At 40.8% G+C, this 25,845-nt stretch overlaps 2 protein-coding genes across 4 annotated transcripts; one reads left to right on the top strand and one right to left on the bottom strand.

Moving 5' to 3' along the window:
- Positions 1–3,533: 3,533 nt before the first annotated feature.
- Positions 3,534–8,801, top strand: ptger4b (prostaglandin E receptor 4 (subtype EP4) b). Its single transcript, XM_030436477.1, has 2 exons — positions 3,534–4,615; positions 6,795–8,801. The coding sequence occupies exons 1-2, from the start codon at positions 3,836–3,838 to the stop codon at positions 7,353–7,355; spliced, it is 1,341 nt and encodes a 446-aa protein (XP_030292337.1). The 5' UTR covers positions 3,534–3,835; the 3' UTR covers positions 7,356–8,801.
- A 4,302-nt stretch (positions 8,802–13,103) lies between these two features.
- On the bottom strand, positions 13,104–25,600 carry ttc33 (tetratricopeptide repeat domain 33). Of its 3 annotated transcripts, none has more exons than XM_030436478.1 (5): positions 25,507–25,600; positions 24,809–25,039; positions 19,900–19,981; positions 16,654–16,785; positions 13,104–14,307 (listed from the first exon to the last, which is right to left on the bottom strand). In XM_030436478.1, the coding sequence occupies exons 2-5, from the start codon at positions 25,036–25,038 to the stop codon at positions 13,933–13,935; spliced, it is 819 nt and encodes a 272-aa protein (XP_030292338.1). In that variant the 5' UTR covers position 25,039; positions 25,507–25,600; the 3' UTR covers positions 13,104–13,932. The 3 variants fall into 3 exon arrangements, with proteins under 3 accessions (XP_030292338.1, XP_030292341.1, XP_030292339.1); XM_030436481.1 differs by having other exon boundaries at positions 25,234–25,584; XM_030436479.1 differs by having other exon boundaries at positions 25,256–25,584.
- Positions 25,601–25,845: the final 245 nt, after the last annotated feature.

Raw genomic sequence — 25,845 nt, 5'->3', positions numbered from 1 at the left:
CATTTTGTTTACACACCATCAATAGCAGAATCGACTCATTAATCACTCTCTGTTTGATTCAGTGTGCGCACTATCAACTTCCTGAATGGCATCTTAACAAACATAGATATTTATCTGCCGCAGCTGTTGGTGGTGGACACTAACCGACTGCCTCCAAGTAAAACACGATGCTGACAAATAAAACATCTCCTGGCCATTTGACATGTATTCAAGATGCTGCAGTGGTTGTGTCTTAGAGTTGTTCTTGTACACAACTTTAAACTAAAAACTTCCTTTCCTTTTAGGTTTTTAGGTTTGATTTGAAACCTTTTTAGGTTTTAAATCAATAGATTTTTTCAAGAAATGCTTACGTAAAAAAAAAGGTTGGTTCTTGCAGTCTTTAAATGCATTGAGGTTTTGCTCAGACACTTCAGTCTTGAACTGACTCAGTGGAGCGTTGATGGTGGAAAACAGCGGTTAAGTCGCTCTGTTACCACAAGCCAAAAGTACATTCAGATGACGCAGATATTTTTTCACGTGCATCTCACCTTTGTGAGTCCAAACAACATTAACCAATAAAAAAACATTCACTTAGTAAATTGGTTTTGTTGTCAGTTGGATCCTCTTTGAAGCTCAGGATGTACATCTGCAGCTTCATATCTTTATCTTTCAAAGATCTCATCTTTCATCATCAAAGCCAGTCTGACACAATCTAATTTCTTGTGATGCCCAGCTTTGGTCTTTGTTTAATTTTCCGTTGAATAACCTGCAGTGGTAGAATCCTCTTTATTGGCTTCTTTATGTCTTAAAGTACTTGAGTTTGTGTTGTCATCGAATGTTGCTAAACGAGACAAACTAAGAATAAGATCCTTTGATGAAATAATTCTATTGATGGCGCAATGTAGAAAAAGTCCCACATTTAAAATGTTACCTCAGCAGATGTACAGAAGTATTAACAATAAAACGTAAAAAAGTATGCAGACTGCCCCTTTTTCTGTGTCTGATATTACACTGTAATAAAATGTCGAGACGATTAAACCTAAAGGGGCACGATGTAGTTTTGGAAAAGAAAGTCTGAAACTTAGAAATTTGGATATTTACAATGTCAGTGAGGTAAGAGAAATATTCATTTTTTTTCCACAACTGAATAAACAAGCTGTTATCAGAGGGAAATAAGTTTCCCAGAACATTGTTTGAAGCTCGAAAGGTGGCAGGGTCCACCACGTATAAACAGAGTAAAACAGTGTAAAATTGTGTTGTCCTTTAAGGTCAGTGTGTTTATTCAGAAATGAAAAGCAAGAAAGTTTGTTTATTCAGTTTGTTATGGCATAAAAATCAATCAATGGAGATCTTCAAGTCAGTCTTCCCCCAAAACACAGAGTGCACCTTTAAAATGATTACTTTTTATTTTCAGATCACTCCAGATTTTAGAGTTCCTCTAACTTGAAGTCTTTGGACTTGAACTGATGATTTGGATGGAGTCCAGTCAACTCGTTTTCCAAAGAAACATGAGCAGCATATGAGCAGACTTCCCAGCAATCATTATCCGACTGTCAAAACTCTGATGATAATAGCAGAAAAACACATGTAATGGAAAACTTGCTGAGTGTCTTCGCGATAAGTTACGGTCGTTTGTGCTCTCAATTTTGAAATCATCGCTAAGTTAGTGGTGAATTCAGTCTTTACTCACTCAATATTGGCAATGTATGTATCTGCAAATGGTTATGAAGGGGATTCTCATTTCTTTATGTTGCAAACGTATGCTTACTCAGGATTAAATTTGATTGTTATGTTGTGACAGCGTCTGTGTATGGTCCGGTTGGGTTCAGGCACACAAACCATTTGGTTAGGGTTAGGAAAAGATCATGATTTTGCTTGCCACAAACACAGCTGGAGGCGTCCGGCGAGTGCACCATCAGAGTCAGGTCATAAAGGTGTGATGTGAACATGATGACGCATTTTGCAGAAATGTCAATTGGCCACATTTTATCCCTGTGACTCTCCTGTCATTCTTTATTGATGCCCCAGAGGGAAAATTCTGGAGTTACAGGTGACAAGACAGAAAAATCAAATCAAACAAATGAACAAATAATTTAAAAGTATAACTTACAGTCGCAGTTGAGCAGTAGCAGTACATATTACCAACGACGGGTGTTTCACTAATAGTGAAACTAATAGCTTAATATCATCTCAAGCGAGAACAAATCAAACAAGTTTTTCTGCACCAACATGTTCAGAGTTTTTCAGCCTGTTTGTGATTCAAATGAACCTGTTGAACTGCACGAACAGTATCTTTATAGTATCAAGAAAGACGAAACTTCAATAAAAAAATGGCAGAGCCACTTTTACACTGCAAAAACTAAAGATTCGTCTCAATTTCTAGGAAAAATACGGTATTTCATTGATCTTAATACGAGACGGTCCGATAAATGGGATTTGTTTTTCACTCGCTCCATTGGCTGATTTGTTTTACGAGCAAGAAACAACCTATTCATTCTGTTCTTTTGTTTGTTTGCTTTTTAACTCATTTTACTTTTTCCAGTGTAAATCATGTTTTGAGAAACTAAGGACTCTGAGACTAAACTCACTTGGTAACAGGGAGATTCTTGTAGGAAAGGAGTGATTATTTGTCCTGTTTTAAAGCAGACCTGTTATGCTTTTTAATTTCATTCCTTAACTACAGTGTGTTATAGGTTCTTGTGCATGTAAAAGTCATTGAAAGTCAAAAAGGTCAAATCACGCGCCAGCAGAAGCTCCCCCTTCCACAGAAAACACTGTTCCTGGAATGCATCGCCGGTAGTCCCGCCTTTAATGCCGTGACTGTGTGACATCACGCTACCTGAGTCTTTAACACCAAGTCATCATTTACGCCTGGCGGCTAGTTTGGAACATAAGAATTGACTCAGCACAGCTGCTCTGTTGTTGTTCTTGGTCCTGGGTCAGGCATGCGTGAGCTGACCAATCAGGGGAGACTGCAGGACTTAAAGAGACAGGAGCTCAAACAGACAGAGGGGGGTACAGTGCTGCAGTACTGGACAGTATTAGAAAACTCATGTGTTTTTTGAGCACTAACGCATGTTAACCTATTCTAGTAGGAACCCAAAATGAATTTATGAAACTAAAAGAGTTTAATATGTCTCCTTAAAAGACACTATACAGTTGTTGAACCATGGAGTAAACAGGCCAATATTCCACTCTGAACTGTAGAAGAAGTAGCTTCAAGTATTCTAGTAATGTTTAAATGCCTCTAAATTGTACAAGTTGAGTGAATGTATCTCACACATTTTACAGTTTGTATGCAAACTATGAAATTAATAAATCTGTTGATATGTTTCAAACCAATCACAGTTTTGACTTTGCTGATGCAACGAAATGATGAGGGCGGTGAGAGGTCACTGTGTGCGGGGGGGACTCCACTCCACGATGAAGAACTGAAACCAGCGTCACCCTCGTGCACACATCATGTCGTTCTGACTGCCGCCCTCTCGCTCCGCTGCTCTGCGTCTCAGACAGCTCACTGGTGGTTGAATGAAGTGCAGAGGAGGGGCTGTCCTCAGTGCACCAAGAGCGAGAAACTTCCCTGTCAGTTGTGAGTGTGACAACAAGGTGAAGCGCAGCTCGCAGAGAGTAAACATCTTCATCCTGTGGATTGCTGCGTGTTTTCGTCAGGAACTCTGTTGGATTATGGAGTGACTTGATGGGATGAAGTCCGTGCGTAAAAGGGACCTTTGGAAACAATGGATTGGCTTCTCGTTGGAGCACCTGGAGAATGCGCATTATTGGAAAGTATCACAACTCCTGAAGTGAGAGTGGAGCATTTGTCTATTGTGAAACAGATAGAGAAATCCGTGCAGATATGAACTCCACGGTAAAACCGCACACCTTCCGGCCGCCCACCATCCCGGCGATTATGTTCATTTTCGGGGTGGTGGGGAATGTTATCGCCATCGTGGTTCTGCGAATATCACGGAAGGAGCAGAAGGAGACGACTTTCTACACACTTGTGTGTGGCCTGGCGGTCACGGACCTCCTGGGCACCCTGTTGGCCAGCCCTGTCACCATCGCCACCTACATGAAGGGCTCGTGGCCGGGCGGCGATCCGCTGTGTCAGTACTCCGGCTTCATCCTCATCTTCTTCTTCTTGGTCCAACTCAGCATTGTGTTCGCAATGTCGGTGGAGAGGTACATGGCGATAAACCACGCGTATTTCTACAACCAATACGTCAACCAGAAACTCGCCGCGCTCACTCTGTTAGTCATCTACATCTCCAGCACCGTGTTTTGCGCGCTGCCGAGCATGGGGCTCGGCCAGGTGACGCTCCAGAGCTCGAAGACCTGGTGTTTCATCGACTGGCAGAACAACCACACAACAGTGGCGACTTTTAACCTGATGTACGCGGGTGCGAATGCTGTGATCGTGCTGGCCACTGTCATCTGTAACGTGATGGTGTGCGGGGCGCTGATCCTGATGCACAAGCGCTTCATCCGCCGCACGTCTTTGGGCACGGACCAGCGGCGCATCGCGGAGCTCCGGCGCAGACGGAGTTTCGGACGTTTAGCCGGGGCAGAGATCCAGATGGTGATCCTGCTTATAGCAACCTCCCTTGTGGTTCTCATCTGCTCCATACCTTTAGTGGTGAGTACTGGGAATAATTAAAACAAGTCACGTTTTGCACCGGGTGTGTGCGTAAAAGCTTGGGCGTAAAGTATGCCCGATTTTTTCCCAAATGAATTGAGAAAGCAGGATACAAGTAAAATTGATCAGGCATAATAGAACTGAATGAAAAACGATTCTCGTGCACCCCGTCACATGTTTTACCTGATCAATTGAATGATCAAAACAAACAGAACAGACCATGGTTCACCTGAACTTTGTGTTCCAGTTATGGATTCTTGCGGTTAAATGACGCATTTCTCTGATGCACAAGTGTGATTGTTCACACACCCATATGCGATCACATCAGCTGTTTATACAAAGAACATTTAGTTTCAGTTCTACCAGCAGGAACATTTGAGGTTGGGAACTGATCGCCGTCCAACCTCATGCGGTGTTTGCAAACAGTCTTTTTCATCGTCTGACATTTCCAGAGTTTCTCAGCGGGCACCGTGAGATTTCTCCGTGTGTCATGATGAGGTGTTGACTGACAGGCAGACATTCCTGCGCGTGTAGGCAGAAGTTAGTGATCAAATTAAAGGAGCAGTTCATAGGTTTAAAACATCCTGTAAATATGCATTGAAAAGGTTTTTTTTTCCTCCTTTTCACACTGGACCCCTTCCTAACGTCCATGCGTCCACTGGAAGACATTGGTGTGCAAAATTCACAGTCCTAATCCTGTGTACACAGCTGAAATTAATATGAACAGTCTGCATTAGGTAAATCAAACATGTGTATTTAAAGTTGCTGTATTTTAGTACAAAATGTCCTCTTTGTGTGATGAGCTTGTCTCTGCAGCTCAGCACAAAAACACAAGTAAGGGAAGTTTTTTGCTATAAATCCTGTGAGCTTGTGAGACGACTCAGGCTGCTGAAGCCTGACAGTAACCTCAGATAAACGTAGGAATTTGCTTTTGCACAGAGCAAGCGCTACACTGTGTGTTCCCCATCTCGTCCATTGAAAATCTGTTGGATGTGTTATTGGCCATTATGAGCAGGAGGAATGATCACAGCAAGCAAATCATACCGCAGCTCTGAGGGTCAAAAACACAACAACATTTTTAAATTGTTGTCCTGGGGCCAAAAATAACAACACATCAGAGAATGTGATGACATTTCATCAGAGGCAACAACATTTGGTAACACTGTATAAACACCATTATTAATCAATGGTACATTTATATTTAATTTAACCATATCTAATAGTTATTTTACTTGTTCTTTTTAAAATGTTTATTAATCATTAATAAAGCAATTGTAAAGGTTTAAAAACATCAATTACAATTTTATAATCAGTAATCAATCCTTAAAATGCTAAATGTTCCCTTTTCCTCATTAAACATTCCAGAGTACGTGAATACACAAAGATTTATCAGTATGCAAGTTTAACTGCTGAACACAAGATGTCTTCTTCTTCACTGCGGAGGCTTCACATGTCCACATCACAATCCTGTATGCTGAATACTGGACTAGGACCGGCTTTTAAAACTTATTTGTGATGTCACAAATCCCCCCCCCGGGCCCACCTTTTAAAATCAGATTTCAAAAAGCACGGAGAGAAGATTTGAGCGTCACTGTGTAGCATCATGCACATGCATAGTTTGACACCAGGAGGCTGTTTTGATGTTTCTTCTGATGAAAGTGTAAAAGTTCAACTGTACGAACGGGAATAAAAACAAGTCTCTGACTGGAGGGAGACTGTTAACCTCTCCTTTAACAACGGCATTTATATAATTTGGTTAAATGTCAAACATCAAGGCTTTTGTGACCTTGTCTTTATAATTGTATTTGATGGCACCCTGGGGAAGCCCAATGGCCAAAGGCTCTCTTGTGATGAATGATGGTGAGACATGTAACTCTGTTTTTATTGGGCTCTTGCCATCTCAACACTGCTGTTGGTGTGCTGGAGGTACATTCAGACAAGTGCCTTTTTATATTGGACCGTTCCATTCCAAACATGTAGGAATATGTAAAATAAACAATCATCTAACTCTTATAAATGTCTCGTAGACAAGTTTGGGCTTGTAAAAAGACAAGCTCAGATGGTCCCTGCATTTGAAATGTTCTTAAAAGTGCCTTTATGGAACAGCCAAACAACTTGTGGATGCTTGTTAACTTCTTAAATGTATTTGCTAAGTTTGTTTTTCTCTCTGTGCCTTCAGTGGAGGATCTTTGCGAATCAGCTGCACATAAACCAGAGTGGAAAGCGAATAGAAGACCTGTTGGCCATCCGTATGGCCTCAGTCAACCCCATCTTGGACCCTTGGATCTACATCCTGCTCAGAAAGACAGTGGTGCTCAAGCTGATGGAGAAGATCAAGTGTCTATTCTGCAAAATGGGCGGGCAGGGACGCAGGAACGGCGGGCAGTTCCGCTGCGCCGACGGCCACCTCAACTCCTCCATCGTCTCCCGGGACTCTCCCTCACTGGTGTCACGGGAGCTCCGGGAATTGGTGAGCACCTCTCAGACCTTCCTCTACCCGTCTGAGGGAAACCCCAGGAGGTCATTTCAAGCAGGGGCACAGTACGGCTCCAGTCCGCCATCTGCACAGACGTTACAAGGTCCCCAGGCGGGCGAGGGGCCTCAGAGGGAGCTTTCACAGAGTGATTTAGAGGACGACGCGCCTGGCAGGCCACTGAATGAGCTCCCAGTGTGCCCCAAGGACTCTCTGCATGTGACTTTCACCGATGAGACTGCAAACATACAAGAGAAATGCATATGAGGGGAGAGCGCGATAATGGAAAAGACTGAACTATCGTCCATCAATCTGTAGATATCTAGTGGACTTCTACTACAAGGATGCATTACTGATCTAAACACCTATTATTATTATGTATTACTCCTCAGTCATAACACAACACAAACACCGTATCACTAAATACACTTCAGTACAATCTGTTATATCAAGAAAAGCCATAGAAACCAACATGGCGTGGCGGAGGAGCTCTTTTGTTGCACTTTTTGAATTGTGAAACCACTGTGAGGCTGTTGGCAATGATTGTTTTCTAGCATTTTTTGACAACCAACACCATGACTGTAAAGAGCTGATGATAAAATGTGAAACAGTGGTCCACGATGATGTTAATTTATTATATAAGTATGTTGTTGTCCAACCCAATCGCCAGAATACATGTTGTCAATGTACAGTTCTGCAAACCACAGATATGTTGCAATGTTTTGTTGTGTTTACATTTTTAGGTTTTAGGTTTAGGAAAAGATCATTTCTTGGCTAAGAATGCCTGTTTTGGTTCCCAGAATGTGGCTGAGGATGTCCTTAAAAATCTTCAAAAACGTCCAGTAAGGTCGTCCTTACAAATGCTGAAATGCTATAAAAGTCAGTTCGTAAACATGTAAGCGTGACATGACACGTATTGTCGAAACGTCAACATGATAAGTTGCCTATTACACATTTATAATGTGAGCGTATCAGTGGTTTGCAGGAACGTTAAGTGCCAACATTTGATTCTGCATTGCGACCGGGCTGTATTTCTCTTCTCTGTGAGAAGGTTCAGATAGTTTGGAGCCATTTTAAATCGGTACAAGATGAATTTGTTCATAGTTTTTTGTTCTTGTTTTTTTTTTTTTTCCTTTTTCTCTTTTTTTGGTACATAAGAACATTTGCAAACAATTTGGTTTGGTTGACAGAGCAGCTCTAACATCAAAGCTAGATGCATACCATCCCCTGCATTTCATAATAAAAGGCAGCTATACTGGGGCTTTTCCACAGTGCAGACGCTGTAGGATGTTAGGAGTCTTCTTACAGTAAAGTCTTCATAAAAAATTTTTTTTTTAAAGTTAACTGACTCTTTTCAGGCCATTACTTTTAAAGGATTAATTTAACTTCATCTTATTTCACCTTAATGTAATGTGCATGCCTCTCATTTCGTCCAACTTAAGAAGGGGATCATAAATTAAAGACATTGTTTTGTCTCCTCCCCAAAAAGTTTTCAAGGGTTTTGTCCACCAAATTTCCTGAAGTTATTGTGAGGATTTACATTTAAATTTTGCTATAAAGATTGAAATGAATATCAGCTTCATATGTTCAATGTTAAAGTTTTTGTTGTGGAAAACAACCCTGTGTGAAAAGTACCACTAAAAGATGGCTCTCTTGTCAAAATACTTACATTGTACCAAATTAATGAATAAAAGTTGATAAATATTCATATAACTAAAGTATTGTGTCACTCTTTTGCAAACACAAACAGTTATGCCCGAGGTTTATTTTGACAGCGGCACGTGTGCAATCTCTGTGGTAGTGTCACCTGCAAGCCCAGAGTGGCATCACTCAGTGGTTTGTGAATAACCGATTTGAAGCCTCAAGTTTGGTCTTTTTTTGTTAAGGGGCCATATTGGTACAACGGCATAAAACACGTGAGGACATCTTGATTAAATCTGAGCAGTAGCCAAGGGAAATGTTGTGGTACCAACCGCAAGCAACACCCTGAAGCGTACCCTGTTCTATATATTCTGTATATTTTACTTTAGATGGGACCATAATTTACAAAATGAATATCGTGTTGTGTTGAAGAAGACTTGACAAAAGCGATTGAGACCATAAACCCATTTGAAAACTGTTTACTGAGGTAATTAATCAAGAGAGAAGTAGGGTCATTTTCTCATAGGCTTACATACAATCTGACTTCTTTTTGAAACCAGTTAAGTTGCACCGACCTCTGCATTGGCTTAACTTTTCAGACCCTGAAGCTCCATCCATAGTCACTGGTTAGTATATTATATTTAGCTAAAATAATGCTTAATATGCTTTGAACAAGAAGATAACGCAATTAGTCAGCTATTTTGATATTTCATTAATTTTTTGATCTTTTAAGAAAACAATATTCCTAGTTTCTGCCTCTTAAATGTGAGGAATTGTTGCTTTTTTATATCTGGAAGAACATTGATTTCTTACCCTTCTATTAGCCTTATTCATTATAATTTACCCTTATTGGGTTTTCACTGTTGGTCAGAAGAAAATCAACACCCTGGAAATGGTGGCTATCTTCTGTCATTTTAGACCAAATCAAACTACACTTCAGTTCTGAAAAAGCTATTTAACGTGAACAAGGCCTCCACTAGCAACTGCCTCTCAGACTTCATTAGAATGACTTTGATCATGGAAACTGAATTCAACAGCGATCAGTCGTGGTTAATCATCATCGATCAAAACAACTGCACCCGCTTGGGAGTCATGAGTATAAGGAAATACCCTCGTTTGCTGCATGACTCATTTCTGCATTAAAACAGATGTAGATCCAGAGATAGCTCAAACAAATCCCCACAAAAATTCAAACTTTGTCTTCAAATAAATGCCCTGCGGTAAAATGTATTCTAGCCAGGAGGTCAGTGTCATATTGCTTTCATCCTTCTACACCAGCTCTGATGGCTCAAACACATTTCTAACCCGCAGCCAGTTGAGATGGCATGGCACCTCCCACCTGCAGACAGACTGTTTCTTCACCGCAGAACGTTTCCAGGTCCAGTGTGGCCATTTTCCAGAGCGAAGCCCCTCCCTCTGAGAACAATATCCCATTAAAGAGAGCCGTGACCTCAGACTGAGAAATCTGTTAAAGCGGTCAAGTCACTCAGGAGGCAGGAAAGCGTGATTGACAAAACAGTTGTGATAGGATTTTAAACAGAGGACGAAAGGAAAAACGCTTCTTCTCGGAAACCTCATCTTTCCCCATCAGCTGACACCAGCAGCACACGACAGCATGCGTATGTGACAGGCTGTTTTAGACATTTAAACGCCTTCGACTAAGGAGCCTGTGAAAACAATCAGCAACGAGGAGATGCCACTCAAAACGCAGCGAGTGCTCATGATGTGGCCTTTTAGCACTGGGACGGAGTTATCCAGGAAATGATGGATGTAAAGATGAGTGTTTATTCATTTCAGGGCTGAAGTGCATTCCAAATGAGGTCGGATCGACACTTGTAAATGCACAATATGTTAATTTCTACAGTGGCCCTGAGAGCTCACAGCACTGCAACTTAAGAAAACAAGTCTATTTGCATCGCTTTTTTTCTAATGTGTTGTGCTGTAGTCTTTGCAGTGCGTTTTCTAAATGCTGCGCATGTGTTGTCTAATTGATGAAGACGTTTTCTTAATTTGCTTGTGTTTTGTCTTTTTGCATGTGTTTTCTTAAGTTGCAGTACTGTGAGCTCTCAAGGCCACCGTACATTTCTGCTGCTAGGGGTCTCTATAAAAAAAATAAACAATCTGACCGATGTGTTGGGAGGAGAGAGTCAGACCTTCTGGAGGAACAAACGCCCAACGTCACATCAGATTCTGCTCCCATCCGGAGCTGTATAACCACCAGAGGAGAGCACAGAGATCACTTTTAAAGTTTTGGGATTTAAAAGTGGATTTATCTTCACTCACATTTATCGACCTGACGGCAGCCGTGATCTGTGGAGGTGACCACAATTGTTGGCGGTTTACTTATACAAAATTTTTAGGCAGAATTCTTACATATTATATCTTTAAGGGCGAACATTATGTACTAAAATGTTGTATGTTCTCATGCCAGACAGCTGTAGAGTGTCCATAAACCATAAATAAATGAAACATCTGTTCTTTATTCCTTCACATTTTCTATAAACTGTTAACTGTTGTGTGTCCATCCACAAACTGTCACACCCTGATTAAACACAAGCGACCTTTATGTATCTCATTATGCAAATTCTTAAAGCAGCTGCCGCAACAGCAACGATGAGTATGCCAAAGGCACGAGTGCAACGACTCACGTAATGGTGTTATTTAAAAAGAAATGTTTTTGGATCAGTCGGTAGAGATTTGTTCTCCCTGTTTCCATCATATAGACCTCATTTTCCAAATTAAGGCTTGAACTTTGTATTGTAATTAGTATGTAGCGACCCAGTCAGCTGAGTTTGACTTTTTTCAGTCATCTGCTCATCTGACAGAAATATTCTTCTTTAAAAAAGGATGTGGTCTTGATATTTACTGAACAGAAACCGTGATCATTGTTGCATGTTTACATGGCCTACCCGTGGTGCTGACTTACCATAGACACAGTTTATGTTCAGATCCAGGTTAAAGAGTTGTTCGCACAGAATTATCTTGGGACTTTCGGTGGCCCTTTTATAGGAACTCAATTATTTCTATATTTACGCTGTCCTACAAAGCTGAGGAGCAACAAGTGTTTCTGAAAACGACATTTTTTAGTCTTCTCCACTGGAATGAGCCAGTGACGTCTGGCTATCAAAGCACACAGAAACTCTGGGTGCTACAGCAGTATGCCTTTTAGATCAATGACTAATCTATGTTTTGTTATACATTGATGAAATATACAAAAAGACACAACAAAGAAATGAACACAATCCATGTCTTTATATCCCCTGCAGGTCAATCCTGTTGTTCGGGACACATAAAAACAGATATCAGTGAAATTATTCCCCAAATAAGGAGATTTATATGTTCCAGACGATAATTTGTTTGTTGTCATCTGAATCATCCTTTTAATTGCTCTACACTCCAGTAAAGTTTGGGTTCACCCAAATTCCTTCTGATAAACTAATAGTGTAATAGCCGCTGCAGCTGCTCAGAGCTGGTCAGAGTCGGGTGCAGAGCCAGACCTTCAGGAGGAATAAAAACCTGCAGTGACAACTGGGATCCTGAGCCATTAACCGACAGTAGGAGAGCTCAGAGATTACTTTTGGGATTAAAAGTGGATTCATGGTCACTCCCGTTAATCAACCTGACTGCAGCAGCGATCCTTTGGGGGTGACCTCCATTGTTGGGTGTTCTTGTACGGTAATGTTTGAGATGGAGGGGAAATGTACTACACATGAACCAGGAGAAGGAGAGAGGGAACTGGAGACTCTGTTGAGAGCTGAATAGTGTCAGGATGACCTGAGTTCAGACACCCTCAGTGCGTGCCACTGCTTGCTATCTCAAGGCTAATGTACTGTGTCAATCAACAGCCGTCACTAAACAACAAGCATTGTTGATCCACCTGACCTGACTCAGGCTCAAATGTTCGCAGACGAAGTAAAGTTTCATTCATGTGAAGTTTAGTCTTGTTTGCAGACTTCACTATCCCAGACGTAAAATGGGCAACTGAAGGAAATGCCACCTTGAGTTAACGTGTGGATTCCTCCTGATGTGAACACTGGAAACATTTGGGATACTTTGAGTACACAGCTCAGCAAAGTATTTAATAAAAGTATCAACATTTTTAGACCTTTCAGTGCATAACCTTTTTACAATCTAATTCTCTAAACGGAAACAAAAACTTGCTACTAGGCTGTGAGAAACACAGACCGCAGATCACTTCTGTTTCGCTGTACTCTGTGTTTTGTTTTCTTTGCCACTGCAATTAGATGTTGTGGTTTGTCTCTGTAGCACTTTGTATGGAGGTGTGATCAATTGTGTCCTCCCAAGCAGCAAAGTGTGAAATTGTTCCTGCGATTCATATCATGAAGACAAACAAATACAAGATAACAGCTCGACTCGAGTTTTTTTTGCGTTTATTCACTCATCGGCAATTTGCTGAGCATGCACTGTCCTTTTCAGCAGCTGCCTGTTCGAAAAACACCAACACATGGAACCCTCACAGATCATTAACTGTGACTATCGGACATGATGTACCTTGCTTGATAAAAGGCCTTCATCATTAGAATGTTCCCTATTTTCTGGCTAAAACAGGGAATTCTGTAATTCTGTTAAATTTCTACCACCTAGAACTTCAGTCCTGGAGGACACTAAACTCTGATTAATTTAATCTACTTCCCAGTCAAACAGATTTAACTCAAAAATGTGATTGTCTTACATCATCAATGTGTGTGCCGATTTTCGCAGCTTCATCTATGAGATAATTGGAGTGTGATTGGAGCTTTTGTTGTCCTTCTTTATCTGTACATTTAAGTCAATTCGAGGGGTCAATTTCCAAGCATCTTTTACAATCCCGTTTTCATTAACGCCTACAGACTCCATCAAGTTTTAGAGAGTCCATTAGCTATAAACTCAAAGTGTTATTGTGCTATTCAGAGGAAACACTGAGACAGAAATAAGAAATGTGAAAGTTAACAGCTTCACCATCTTGGGTATCTGGAACCAAATGACTTACAGTAAAGAGCCAGAACAGATTACTAAAAAATGTATCTTCTTTACATGCACATTTAACACAATTAACATTAAAGGGATGGAAAATGTAAAACGACAAAACAAAATTTTTCTTTTATTCTGTTGCAGACAAACCTTCACTCACAGTGGTTTCAGAAATTATACCATTCATTCTTAAAAAATGTAGGCAGGACAATCAGTTCATGCTGAGCGCAGTTCAAAGTACTCTTGCTTTGACAAACTGTTCCTTTGATGGTGTGGCCGTGTCCTCTGATCCCCCATCTCCAGTCACCACATTTTTTATATTTCCCTCTGCGTCTATGACCACTGCGGTCCTCTTCATCTCCTCGTAGCGCGTCTGTCGCTCGGCAACGGCCTCGCAGGCGGCCAGCACCTCATCAGACTCAAAATCGTAGTCCTGCTCGAGCTCGGGGGCATTAAGGATCTGTTTTTGGGCCTCCTCCTCTTGCCGTGTTCTCTCCTCGGTTCCTATGTGCTGCTTCTTTAACCTGCATGCCCATGCCAGGTCTTCCTGCCACAGGGTGCGCTCTGATGGGCACAGGTGGACGGCAACCTGGAAGGACCTCACAGCCTGCGAAAGAGTTGAGATTAGGACTGAAAAGTTTTAAGGGGTGTTTATACCCTCCAACAGACTGAATGTTTAATTCTTTCAGGCCTGGTTGTGTCTTCGCTGTAATTCTCACAGATGAATGGTGTGACACTGGCATCTGTGCAGCTGTATCAGCTGGGGGTGCATCATTAACACGAGCAGGACCCTAACATTCTTCCTGGTGTATAGCAGGCAGATTTATGCTTTCATTAAGAAGACATCAATATCTCTTAGCTGACTATGCAGCTGTAGTCGATCAAAGTGAAAGTTATTGTCCTATCGAGCAGGAATACAAGCTGCCTCCAATCGTTTACGGGACCTGATCACGGCCTTCAGCTGTGACGATTTGCTGCCTGTGAAATGGTGAACTGAATCTATCTGAGTGCTGTTTGAGGTGACTGATGAGCTCATGAACCGATTCTAACAGATGTCTGCAATCTGTCAAGCACATTGTAAAGGTGTAAAGGTGTTAATCTGATACTGAAGCCAGTTATGACCATCTTTGGACTGTTAAAGTGAGAATTAAAGTTTATTTTTGACAGCTGGCCAGCAGGGTTTATCGGTTGTTTTTTTACGTGCTTTTACGAGAAACGGAGCTTAAAGAAGTCTGTATTATGTTAGAACTCAGAATCTCTCACACAGGTGCTCGCAAATACTTTTGCACAATCGCATAATCTGCCTGCAATGTAAAGCTGAATAAACACACAAGCAGGCTGAGGAGGACAAAACACAGTAGAGAACAATAAAGAAGGGATCATGCAACACTTCAACACTAGAGTTGCATCTGCTCCCAGCGATACAGTGACCAAAGCTCTTGTGAAAATGCAATTCAATGTCAGCCCCCAGAACAAAAGCCTCAAGCCGACTTACGGTAAAAAGTCAGGCCAAGGAAGTGCCCTCAGTGGATCAGAGATCAGGTATTTGATGACAAAAGCCAAAGAAAACATAAATTGAATTTTTTTCCAACGGCCTTTCTTGGAGCTTAGCCATTGGAGTCTTTAAAGGAAAAGTTCACCAAAAATGAAATGTTTTTTACTTGATCTAATAATCTTTTTTTTTATGTTAATGAGTTCCTAACTTCTACAGTTGTTCAGGAGAATGCTGCAATGCCGTTTTGCTGTTAAGATCCAGAAATGTATTGTGGCCAAAAGAGAACTCCCTGATAATAATGATGCATGGGGACACAGCTGTCATGCTGCAGCGTAGTCAATGTCAGCTTCCAATATTTTTAAAACAGTAAGTAGAGGAAATCAGAAGCTGTACGTTTGTTATGTTTGGGTACCCGCCATTTTCTTCAAGAGAGACAGAGGAGTGGAAATTAAAGAAGGGAAGGAAAAGAACAGACTCACGAAAGAGAAAAAGTGGAATCACTGCACTTACATTTGCACAAACAGGCACAACGCAAACATGTTGATTCATATAAAGCACTAAAACACGACTGAACAAGCCTCGCTAAAAATAGATGTCTGTTTTTTTTTTTCCCCCTTCCTTCCCAATAGTTTCATTATACAAGGAGGTGTGTCTGTATTTGGTTTAGTTTTAGCTCAGCTAACTTTCAACACTTCCCATTGTTGTTTATGCTGCCGTAGGACAGGTCTCTCGCTCTAGGAGTGACGCGCAGTGCCATTACCTGGAGGCTTTCTGAGTTCAGCCCTGTTTGCTTGGCTCTACGTGGGGCAAACAGTGTAACTGTGATCAGCAGGTTTCATACAGCCACAGGTCCCAGCGTGTTCTGGGGCAATTTAAGCAATCGTCAAAGCCTCGGGCACCTGGGCGTGCTTTTTAAGAGGGACTCCAACTCAGTGGCAAGGAGTCTGCAAAAAGTAGTAAACAGAAGTAACTGACGCGTCCTAACGGCTCTTCAAAAATAAGGACATGACTGATTTATGGTTGGTTACAAAACAGGTCCACAGCTAAATCAAACTTTGGAATAGAGATATTCCGCTGAAAATCAATAGTGACTAAGCTGGAAGCCTTCACTGGTTATGTAACATTAGTGTGTGTGCTGGTAACGCCTATATGTGCCAGTTTGAATTTTGGTGTGTTTGCACCTGCTAAGTGATGCCTTTCTGACCACAACCTAGAAATGCATTTGGTTTTAAGTCCTGCAGTGAGCACAGTCTCAGCCACCCCAATACAGTTTACTGTTATCTGTAATTAGATTTTTTTTTTCCGAAAGTTTCCTTGTTCCTGTCTCCTTCTGCTATGACTCATAGAACTCCTCCATCTAATTTGTTTCCCGCCCTGAATATAGCTGTTCGACGGCTTTTGTGCATATGCCATGCTCTAATTTGTTTTCATCTGGAGTGCATCCCCAGCCACACTCACCAGGTCCACCTCTCCCATGTTGAGCTGGGCACGGCCCAGAGTCTGCCAGCCCTCCCACCAAAGGGGACGGTACTTCACCGCCATCTCCGCTGCGTTCACGGCGGGGAACACTTCCTGCAGAATGGTCAGCACCTGTGGAGAAACAAGGTGTAGTTCAAGACTCTAATTCTTAAGGTCTAGGGTGAGCATGGAGCACCCTTTAAGATGGACAGGAGTAGAAGATGCAAATTCCTGGAGAAAGATTGATTTTTGAGTCTTATCCCCAGGTTTGACAATCTCTGGGTGAGACTCAACAGTCAACTGTCTTTCTCCATGGAATCACACCCTGTTGCTTTAAAAGCTACATGTGCAAAAACAACAACAATATTGTGAGGGACATAAACAAAACAAAACAAAACAAAAAAAAGAAAATACAGAAGTGGGCAATGTTAGAAAAAAATAACATTCCAAATTTTATAGCATGCTCATTTATGTATGTATGTTTGAAATATTTTCAAGTTTTGTAAATTCTGTTTAGGCAGAATATCTTGTGTCGTTGATTAACAGAAAATGAACCATCAACATTTTTACCAATTGTTGAAATTATTTTTCAAGAAAATATGCACAGTCTATTCTCACATCCAAATTACATTTTTTGCCATTTTTTTCTCAATTTTATATTACTGTGAATTCACTATCTTTTCTTTTAGATTGTTGGGATGAGACATCTGATGACGTCACCTTGGACTCTGGTAACTTGTAATGGCCATGTCTTGCAATTTTGTGACATTGTAGATCTGAAATGAACTGGTGGGTGACACTGGTTGACACTAAACCCAAGATGAAGTATGTACCATGTGGAGGTGAGCGCTGGCATGTTTAAGTTTGTGCTGTTAGCGATGGGGTAAGTGTTCGGGTATGTGCCATTTTCAAGAGGGACTTTCTGCCCGAAACAGACACTCAGTGGCTGGCTTATACCGACAGGCTACATCCGGTGAGTCAGACTAAATGTAATGATAATGCATTAGTTGCATCACTGACGAGACTCAATTCGCCATTCAAACATACTGTAAAGTGCAGAACAATAGCACAGTCATGGTCACGAGATTACACTCTGTAATGTACTTACGGATGCTCACATTTAACAGTGTTTGCACTGAACTCATTAACCTTTTCAACCTCTTCCAGATACAGCAGAGGCTCATGAGTCAGCTTCTATTCAGACACTATGTAGATGAATGCATGCAGGTTTATAGTTTTGAATTTTGCCTTCCTGTCATGTTGGAAACAACCTGTCTTCTAGTTTACACCACTGTGCATTCATTTGCCCAACATCCATCCATTATCTCTATAAAGACAAAACGTTATTCAAGGGGGTGAATTTTTAGTATCAACCACAGTATTGTCTCTTTTAGTCTGAGGCTGTGACATATGTGCCTAAAAAAAGCTGTCAGAGATACAGTGAAGGTTTAAGTCAGTGTAAAGGAAGTGTGAACACAGCTGTTGGTTTCAGTCTCACGACGTTTCAAGGAAACATATCACAATGGATCATAACGAGAGATGCTGATTGGAAACGCGCATTTATACAGTAGTTTCAATGGTCGCGCCTCACTATCAGCAGGAAGATGTGATGTTTGTACGCTGTGACAGATATACAGGGGGAAGTATTAGGCACAGAACTGATTGAATTAAACAGGAGGAAAGTGATGAGGGGAAGTAAGTGACCAGCATCAGTGTAACCATCTTCGTCATCTGGGTCCAATAATGGGAATATGATGAGCTCCAGGTTTCAGCCTAATGAGTGTGAGTAACATCAACGCTGATAACGGAGGCTAATAGATTAGATGTGCTGAGCATGTGTGGTCAAACATGCTGAATCGAAGCTAAAACGCAAGTCTTTGCTTATGTCAGGGTGCAAAATCCATTCAAAAATCAATTTTGTGGTGGTGTTTTCCAGGTCTGGTCCTCCTCCTAATGATTTCCTTCTCAAATATCCTATAATGGACAATATTATGTTAGGCTTACAATAGTTCAAGTGATGGGAGTGGTTATGACTATAAGGAGAGATTTGATTGTGTTAGTTGGAGTAAATGAAAAAGAAATAACGGAAAGAGCTCTGACTGTCTGACTGTCTGTCTACCTCCTCCGACTGCTCCACTTTTCGAAAGAGGAAAGATCCAATATGTGAGAACTGTAGTTTAAAAAAGATGACAAAATATCTACCACAGTGGGCCGATTGGCATATGATGAATTATTATAAAAACTTTCTTTCTGTGATCATTTCGTTTACATTAAATCGCACTTTATATATTATTATTTATTATGTCTGTGTTAGAAGAATAAGAGAGCAGCAGCTGATGGCATAAAAACACTGAAAGACACAAAAGTATCCACCCAGAAGAGGAGGAAGTGAAAATAACAAGAGAAAGGAACAAGGAAACGGAGCTAAAGAGCCCAAACACAAGAACCGTTGGAAACATAAGGCAGACTTTCAGTGGTGTCATCAACATGTCGATATCATGTATCCAGCTTAAAAGCATACCAAAGTGACATGCTGACAGACGGTCATGCTGGTGCTCAGCAGCAGTCCCAAACTACAAAAAAACATTGAATGCAGTTCAGTTATACTGGTATTTAAAGCTGCGAAACAGGTTGCAGCTCGTGGGCTGACTTGCTGTAAGTTGGCTATGAACACAAATATCAGAGATATCACAGCCAGATGTAATAGCTAAACCTCCAAACATTTGAGGAAGCTGTGGAAATGCATCACATTTTAGACACACTTGTACCTTCAGCAGCTGTAACAGGAAACATTCTATTGTATCAGACGTGTGGTTAAAAACAATTTTGGAACCACATTAACCCAAAGAAGGGATCCTTCTTCATTTAATGCTCGCATTGCCTGGTATCAGACTGAATTAACAATCCAACCCATTTTCCTTGAGGAGGTGGTTAAATTTTCCCTAACCAATCAATAGAGACTAATATATCCGCCTGAATGTAGTGTCATTTCATGTCGACACTGATGCGTAGCCATGCCAACATACTGGTTGCCAAGGTTTTAAGTCACATTAAGGTGCACTCCAGACAAACTACTACACTGCCACTGTAAATATTACTCCTCCTCCACTAGCTCTTTTAAGACAGACTTGAAACTAGTAAACCAATTAAGTTCACCCAAAAATAAAAATGTAGAGTAGTAGATATGATAATGGTAGTATACGGAGAGAAAAGGAAAAAGAGAAATATAGGTTTCAAAAAAATTACCTGAGACTTCATCTCATACAGGTCTGGGTTGTCTGGGGTCAGTTGAATGGCCTCGTCCCACTTCTTAATGGCCTCCTTGTGCCTAAAGAAAACGCACACTGTGGTTCAAACACACATTGAGGAACGGAAGGATTAAACACTTGAGTTTGTTAATGGCATCATAAACCACAAGATGCCAAGTAAGCTTGGCAGTGTAATAGACTACCGAAAAGCCAAGCATCTGAATCTTAATTATTTATAATGCATAAATGTTTATTTACTTCAGGTTAAACATGGCTGTAAATTGACTTTGGCTGAATTCAATTATTTGCTGTGAAGCATGACAGATCCAAATAGACAATTACATTAAGCCGTGCAATTGGACATTCAGTTTTATTGTCTCCGCCCTGATATTACGTAACCTAACATGGGGCCACATGTTTGTTCGGTTGATTTCATGAAGTTGGTCTCCATGGTAAATTCTTATTATAGAGAAGCCACTTGTGTTGTTGGAAAGCTGCCCCGATTCAGTCTTCCCCTTCCCCTGTAAGAATCCTCAAAAGCCGAGATGAACAGACTACTTTTGTCCCACTCCCACTTCAAGTCACACTCTTTCTTTAACTCAAATCAAATGTTCTCCTCTTGGAATTGACCCAAAGAACAAAACATGGGCTTGTGGATGCTCTAAAGCTGCGGGCCAACTTCAATACACCTGTGCACCTGTCTGACAGAATGGCATTACAGAGTATACAAGGGCGGCAAGGAGCTAAACAAACCCGCACAGGTCCACTGAGGCGGATAATTGTGTCACAAATCAAACTCATCCCAGGGAAATCTATGCTATGGTTTCTTCTCTGAGCCAGCAAAGGCACTGTGATTTGCTGCTAATTCCAGATGTCACATTAAGCGTTTTTAGTGTACTGATCTGTTTTGGATAGACTTGATTCGACAAGCAGACTTTTGGACACTTTCAACACACTGAATGGATCTGTTAACGTGTTTATGCGCACTTTAATCACCTTCTCCTCCTCAGGTCAATATTGACTCAAGAATCATTTCAATGGCCCGATCAAGACAAAGGCTTGGAAAGATTATGAGGTGAAATCCTGGGTTTGACGACACAATACGTCCGTCCGATGCTACATCTTTTATAGCATTATGGAGAAGGATATCCTGAAAGTTAAAAAGCAATCAAAAGCACACAATGAGACCGTTGCCGATGATCAGTTATAAAACCTGGGATCCAGCCTGTGAAAACACATACCACTGATAATCACCAGTCAGTAGAGAGGAGTGAGGAAATGGAACTAAAGCAGAGTGAGGAAATCTGACCAACATATGAGGAAAAGGACACTGCAAAATCATGTGGGGGAAATTAAGCAATAAGTAAAACACACAAAGCCCAAGAGCTAAAAATGACACTTCTGCTGTTATTACAACTCTGTGCATCAGCCGCAGCGAGAACAGAGGGAGAGACAAATAACAGAAGTAAGATAATCCTGCAATCTCTGGAGTGATGCTAGTGCACTCTCATATTTACATTTTGAAGGAGTGAATAAATATGAAACAGACTGAGATATATGTGTAGATAGTTCCTGTACTGGAAAAAGTAGACGGTTGCTACATTGTGACTGTTACACACACTTCTGTCCAAAAGACGGAAACATCCCTGACACATGGTTATGATGACAAGAATAACCCATAACTGACATATCTAAAAAAAAAAAAAAAAAAGAAAAGAAAAATGTACCCAAAAGACATGCCTTTAGAGGATGTACATTTCCCAAAGCCTCTGAGAGCTAAATTCCATCTTGCAAGCTGAGCTTCAGTCCACAAAAATTGACTCAGCACGGCAGCTGGAAGTCGGACAAATCAGCAAACTATGCAGAGTATTTGGATGATGATGTGACTTTCTGCCTCAAAAACTCCCACATCTCCCCAACAACTGTTTAAAGTAGCTGTTAAAGGTTTCTCATAATTGAGCAACAGCATGATTTATTTTTCACCACAGTGCTTCTGAGAAATAGAACTATTACCATGTTCTTTTTCATTCAGGACAGCTTTAAGCTGATGTCTGGGTGAAGTTGGAAAACTGTCAGTCATCTTTTGTGCAGCCTATTTGCTTTAACCGTCTCGAGCGAATGCCTGTTGCTGGAGTCTTTGTGTGGCTCTCAATAATGTTCAGAAGCCAAAAGACTCTGGGTGAGCTCTCGTCAACTCTTGATTCAATGGCGTGCAATAAGTAGCAGGGTTCAACATTAAGCTGGTTAATTAACTGCCATGTTTAATCTTTATCAAAGGAAAAGGACATAGTGTTCCATGGATTCAAAGCAACAAACAATCTTGCACATCAAAAATTAGATCCCCACTAATACTCGATTTTATGGGCCAGTGCCAAAACCAATATTACGTAGGAAAAATTAATAGATTGGCCAAATACACAGATTTCTTGTAATGATTTAACAGTTTCGTAATAAACTTTATTTTCTAAATTCTAGACTGTTTCAGTGCACTGGTGTCTTTTCTGCATTATAATCTATAAAGTACTAAGTTTTCTTATCTGCCAATATTAGACAACATATACACTAATACCAATATATCTGTGATAAACCAATACTGGGAGATATCAGTCGGCCTATATCAAAAATGTTTTGTCCCCAGGGCAATCAAAAATCAGCTACTTCAAAATTCAGCTCGAGAAAAAACAATGTGTTTACTTCTTTTTTTTTACCATTCATCCAATTATGCAGTTATTTGCTAGATCAATTAGCCCGACATGGCATTTTACTTGACTTGGTCAATCGGGCAGACCTCATCGTTTGAGCCCTGATAAAAGCCCAGAATAAAACTACATTTACAAATGCATATGTAGTCTGCAATATATAATATTTTTGGGATATTTTTCCATTTTTTTTCCAAGCATTCATTTTTCATTCAAACAGATAGAAGGTATTTCTTATTTTCCATTTCATTCGCCCAGCTCATGAATAAAATTGTCAATCAGCTCATTCATGCATATTCAACAATGACTGGACAGTCAGTCATCCTTATTAAGATTCTGCTCTGCACGGCAGCTGATATCACAGAAAAGATTTTTGTTCCTGTATGATAATCACACTGTCTGCAGTGAGCTCAATATTCTTATGGTCGGTTCAAGCGGCAAAATCTCACATACAGTTAAAAATGAACACTGTTAAATCTAGCTTAATACTGACTGTGTCTTGGTAATCATGAAAGTACATAAAAATGGAACTGTTTCACACGAGCCTAGTTAAACTGCCATAAAAAAAATACGTGTTGACCTTTTAAATATGTAAACCAAGCCAAAAGCTACTTAACAGGCTCGGCCCTGCACATGATGTGACTCTAGAGGAGACTCAGATCACAAATAGGTACAAAAGGAGCTCTTCAATTGCATCAGGAGCATCTGAACCTTGGTAATGACAGTCTGACATCAAAGGTCAATTTCGTTAAACTAACGGCCGATATCCCCGACCAGACACCATCGCAAACCTCTAAGCAGCCATTACGGAGCACCATGAAAGACATCATTTCCCCTCGCAAAATCCACTTTCTCCTCGCAAATACAATTACAAGCAGGCACTACGGGCAACAACATTACATCTACTAGACTGAGAGGGGGTGGTCAAAAAGTAATTGTTATTTGCTAAAAGAGACAATCATCATGGAAGATGAATCAGACAGCTCCTGAAGTAGGTCTATTTTGTCACACAAAGGCAGCTCAGTGTAAGCCAAAAGTAGAGCTGGACATTTTTTTCAAATTCATGAGCAGCAAAATATCACTTAATATTTGTTATCATAACGCAACATATACTTTTCATAGGAGTATACAGGGGCTGCTAGAGTAGATCGCAAGAGCAATTAAAAAATGTCCTTTTTTTATCACGTGTTTGAAAAAGCATTCATTTTAAACTGTTCTGTTTTCGTTGTTACCTGAATATTAAAGTTGATAGGCCTAAATACCAGCTTCTCACACTGCCAAAATATACATTACTGTTGTTTATCCATTTACTGACCTTTACAAGCTGAGCGGAATACAGCTCTTTGTGTGCAAGAACATGTGATTGCAGACACCAAACCACATATTTTACTTTCATAGAAAAGACATTCAATAATACATGGAAGACTTGACTGTACCTTTGAAATACAGCATTTAGTGGCTGTTGATCTACAACAGGAAGGCAGTAGCAGACTATTAGCTGTGTTGGATGGGTCTGTGTGCTCTGTGCAATGGTGCCCTCCCTTGGAGGACAGCTAATATCACATGTCAATAGTTATTGGTAAATTTGAGCTCCTATCCTGTTGTAACCCTGCCTGATGTTCAACTGAAAGTCACATTCCCTCCTTTCCATAGGTGAACTTCCTGATTTCTTTCTTACTTTAGAGAAATGGGCAGCCAGTGGTTCAACTGTAATAACTCTGAGTGCATTAAAGGAGTAATTAAGCCCCAGCTATCCAATCCAGTAGACCACATAAAGAATACAGCAGCAAACAGACAGGAAGCCCTCAGCATCAAAGAAGAAAATAAAATTCAAGTTGTAATCCTGCTTGTAATAAAACTGGCAGCGATCACGGAAAATATCTTTTAAAAGGACATAATAATGTACACTAAATAAAGCTTGTTTGCTCAGCACCGGTAGTTTTCAACAAAGCGACAGGTGAGCAAATATCCAAGGCCTGGGATTTAACAGTACACTGCATTTTTCTCAAAATCCTAACTAATCCTGCCACCCACAGATCAGCTAAAAGTTCTATATAGAATGAATTTGTGCCTCTGTGAGCAAGCAATCTGAGAAAGATGATACACAACTGACCAAACAGTGGATGTTTGAACGTGTGCGAGTTCCTTTTTAAAGATGTCCCTGGCATGATGTGCACACAGCAAGCAAAGAAACCTGACATCCCTCACCTGCCTTGCTCAGCCAGCTGTGCACCCTCATCCTTCAGCCTCTTGCTCTTGGACGCACAGTCATCCAGCAGGACCTCCCGCCGTCGTTTGGAGGCGTGCAGCCAGTCCACCTCCTCGTCCTGCAGACTCGGTCCAACATCTTTAGCTTTCTCTGCCTCAGCCTCAAACTGTTGCACCACCGACTTTGAAACCTTCTCACCAACTTTCCTCTTCCAGCCGAATGAAGCCATCCTGCAGGGAAAAGGTGCAATCACACGCTGCATGATCAGAAATCCTTACGTTATTCATCGAAAATCATTAAGCAGTTAGGACAGCAAAATCCATAGGGTTAGACTTTTATTTTGAAACATCAGAAACCCAGCTAACGTTAACAGAACACTGGCCAATGTAATTGCATTATACAACGTAAATTACCAACAACTCACGTATGGTTTCAGTTAGATGTACCTTTTTTAAGAACAGTGCATAAAGCTTGTTATGTAGCGTTGCCAACAACACCCTATAAGACCAGTTATCTTATAAACATAAACTAACGTTACCGTTTCACAGTAACGCTAGCTAACGTCAGCTATGGTAGCAGAGCTAACACTTGTACAAACACCTTTGGCGCACACGAAATTAATTTTTAGAGCACATAATACATTTCATATTGTTATTTAAAGCCAGTCAAATCTGCTCAGGGGGGAACATTTACGTACGAAATAACAGCTTTCCTGGAGCTAAACTGGACAAGCTAACGGTAGCGGAAGTTAATAGTTCGCCATATTTGGTGACCCTTCACATTAAAGACCCGGAAGCTATGGAAATGTTTACAACGGCTCTTAAAGAAACACGAACCTTATTTTTGGAGCTGATATAATGGCTTTTTAAGTACACTATTTTTTTTTAATCAATATTTTACTGCATTAAATATACTTAAATTCTCAAGGAAACGTCCATAATAATAATAATAATAATAATAATAAAACGTCTTGGGCTGGCACTCCGTTTTCCCCACAAGATGGCACCACTCATACAGCATAACTGCCCTGCCCATT

This window comes from Sparus aurata, chromosome 12, assembly GCF_900880675.1.
Source record: "Sparus aurata chromosome 12, fSpaAur1.1, whole genome shotgun sequence".
Taxonomy (NCBI): Eukaryota; Metazoa; Chordata; class Actinopteri; order Spariformes; family Sparidae; genus Sparus; species Sparus aurata.
The sequence above is the reverse complement of the archived record's forward strand: the minus strand, read 5'-3'. Positions and strand labels throughout refer to the sequence as shown.

Coding starts and splice junctions, on each gene's coding strand:
- ptger4b (XM_030436477.1), top strand. CDS start 3,836: ATGAACTCCACGGTAAAACCGCACACCTTCCGGCCGCCCACCATCCCG. Junction 4,616..6,794: donor TCTGCTCCATACCTTTAGTG/GTGAGTACTGGG, acceptor CTGTGCCTTCAG/TGGAGGATCTTTGCGAATCA.
- ttc33 (XM_030436478.1), bottom strand. CDS start 25,038: ATGGCTTCATTCGGCTGGAAGAGGAAAGTTGGTGAGAAGGTTTCAAAG. Junction 19,982..24,808: donor CAGCTGGCTGAGCAAGGCAG/GTGAGGGATGTC, acceptor CGTTTTCTTTAG/GCACAAGGAGGCCATTAAGA. Junction 14,308..16,653: donor ACATGGGAGAGGTGGACCTG/GTGAGTGTGGCT, acceptor ACTCTTTCGCAG/GCTGTGAGGTCCTTCCAGGT.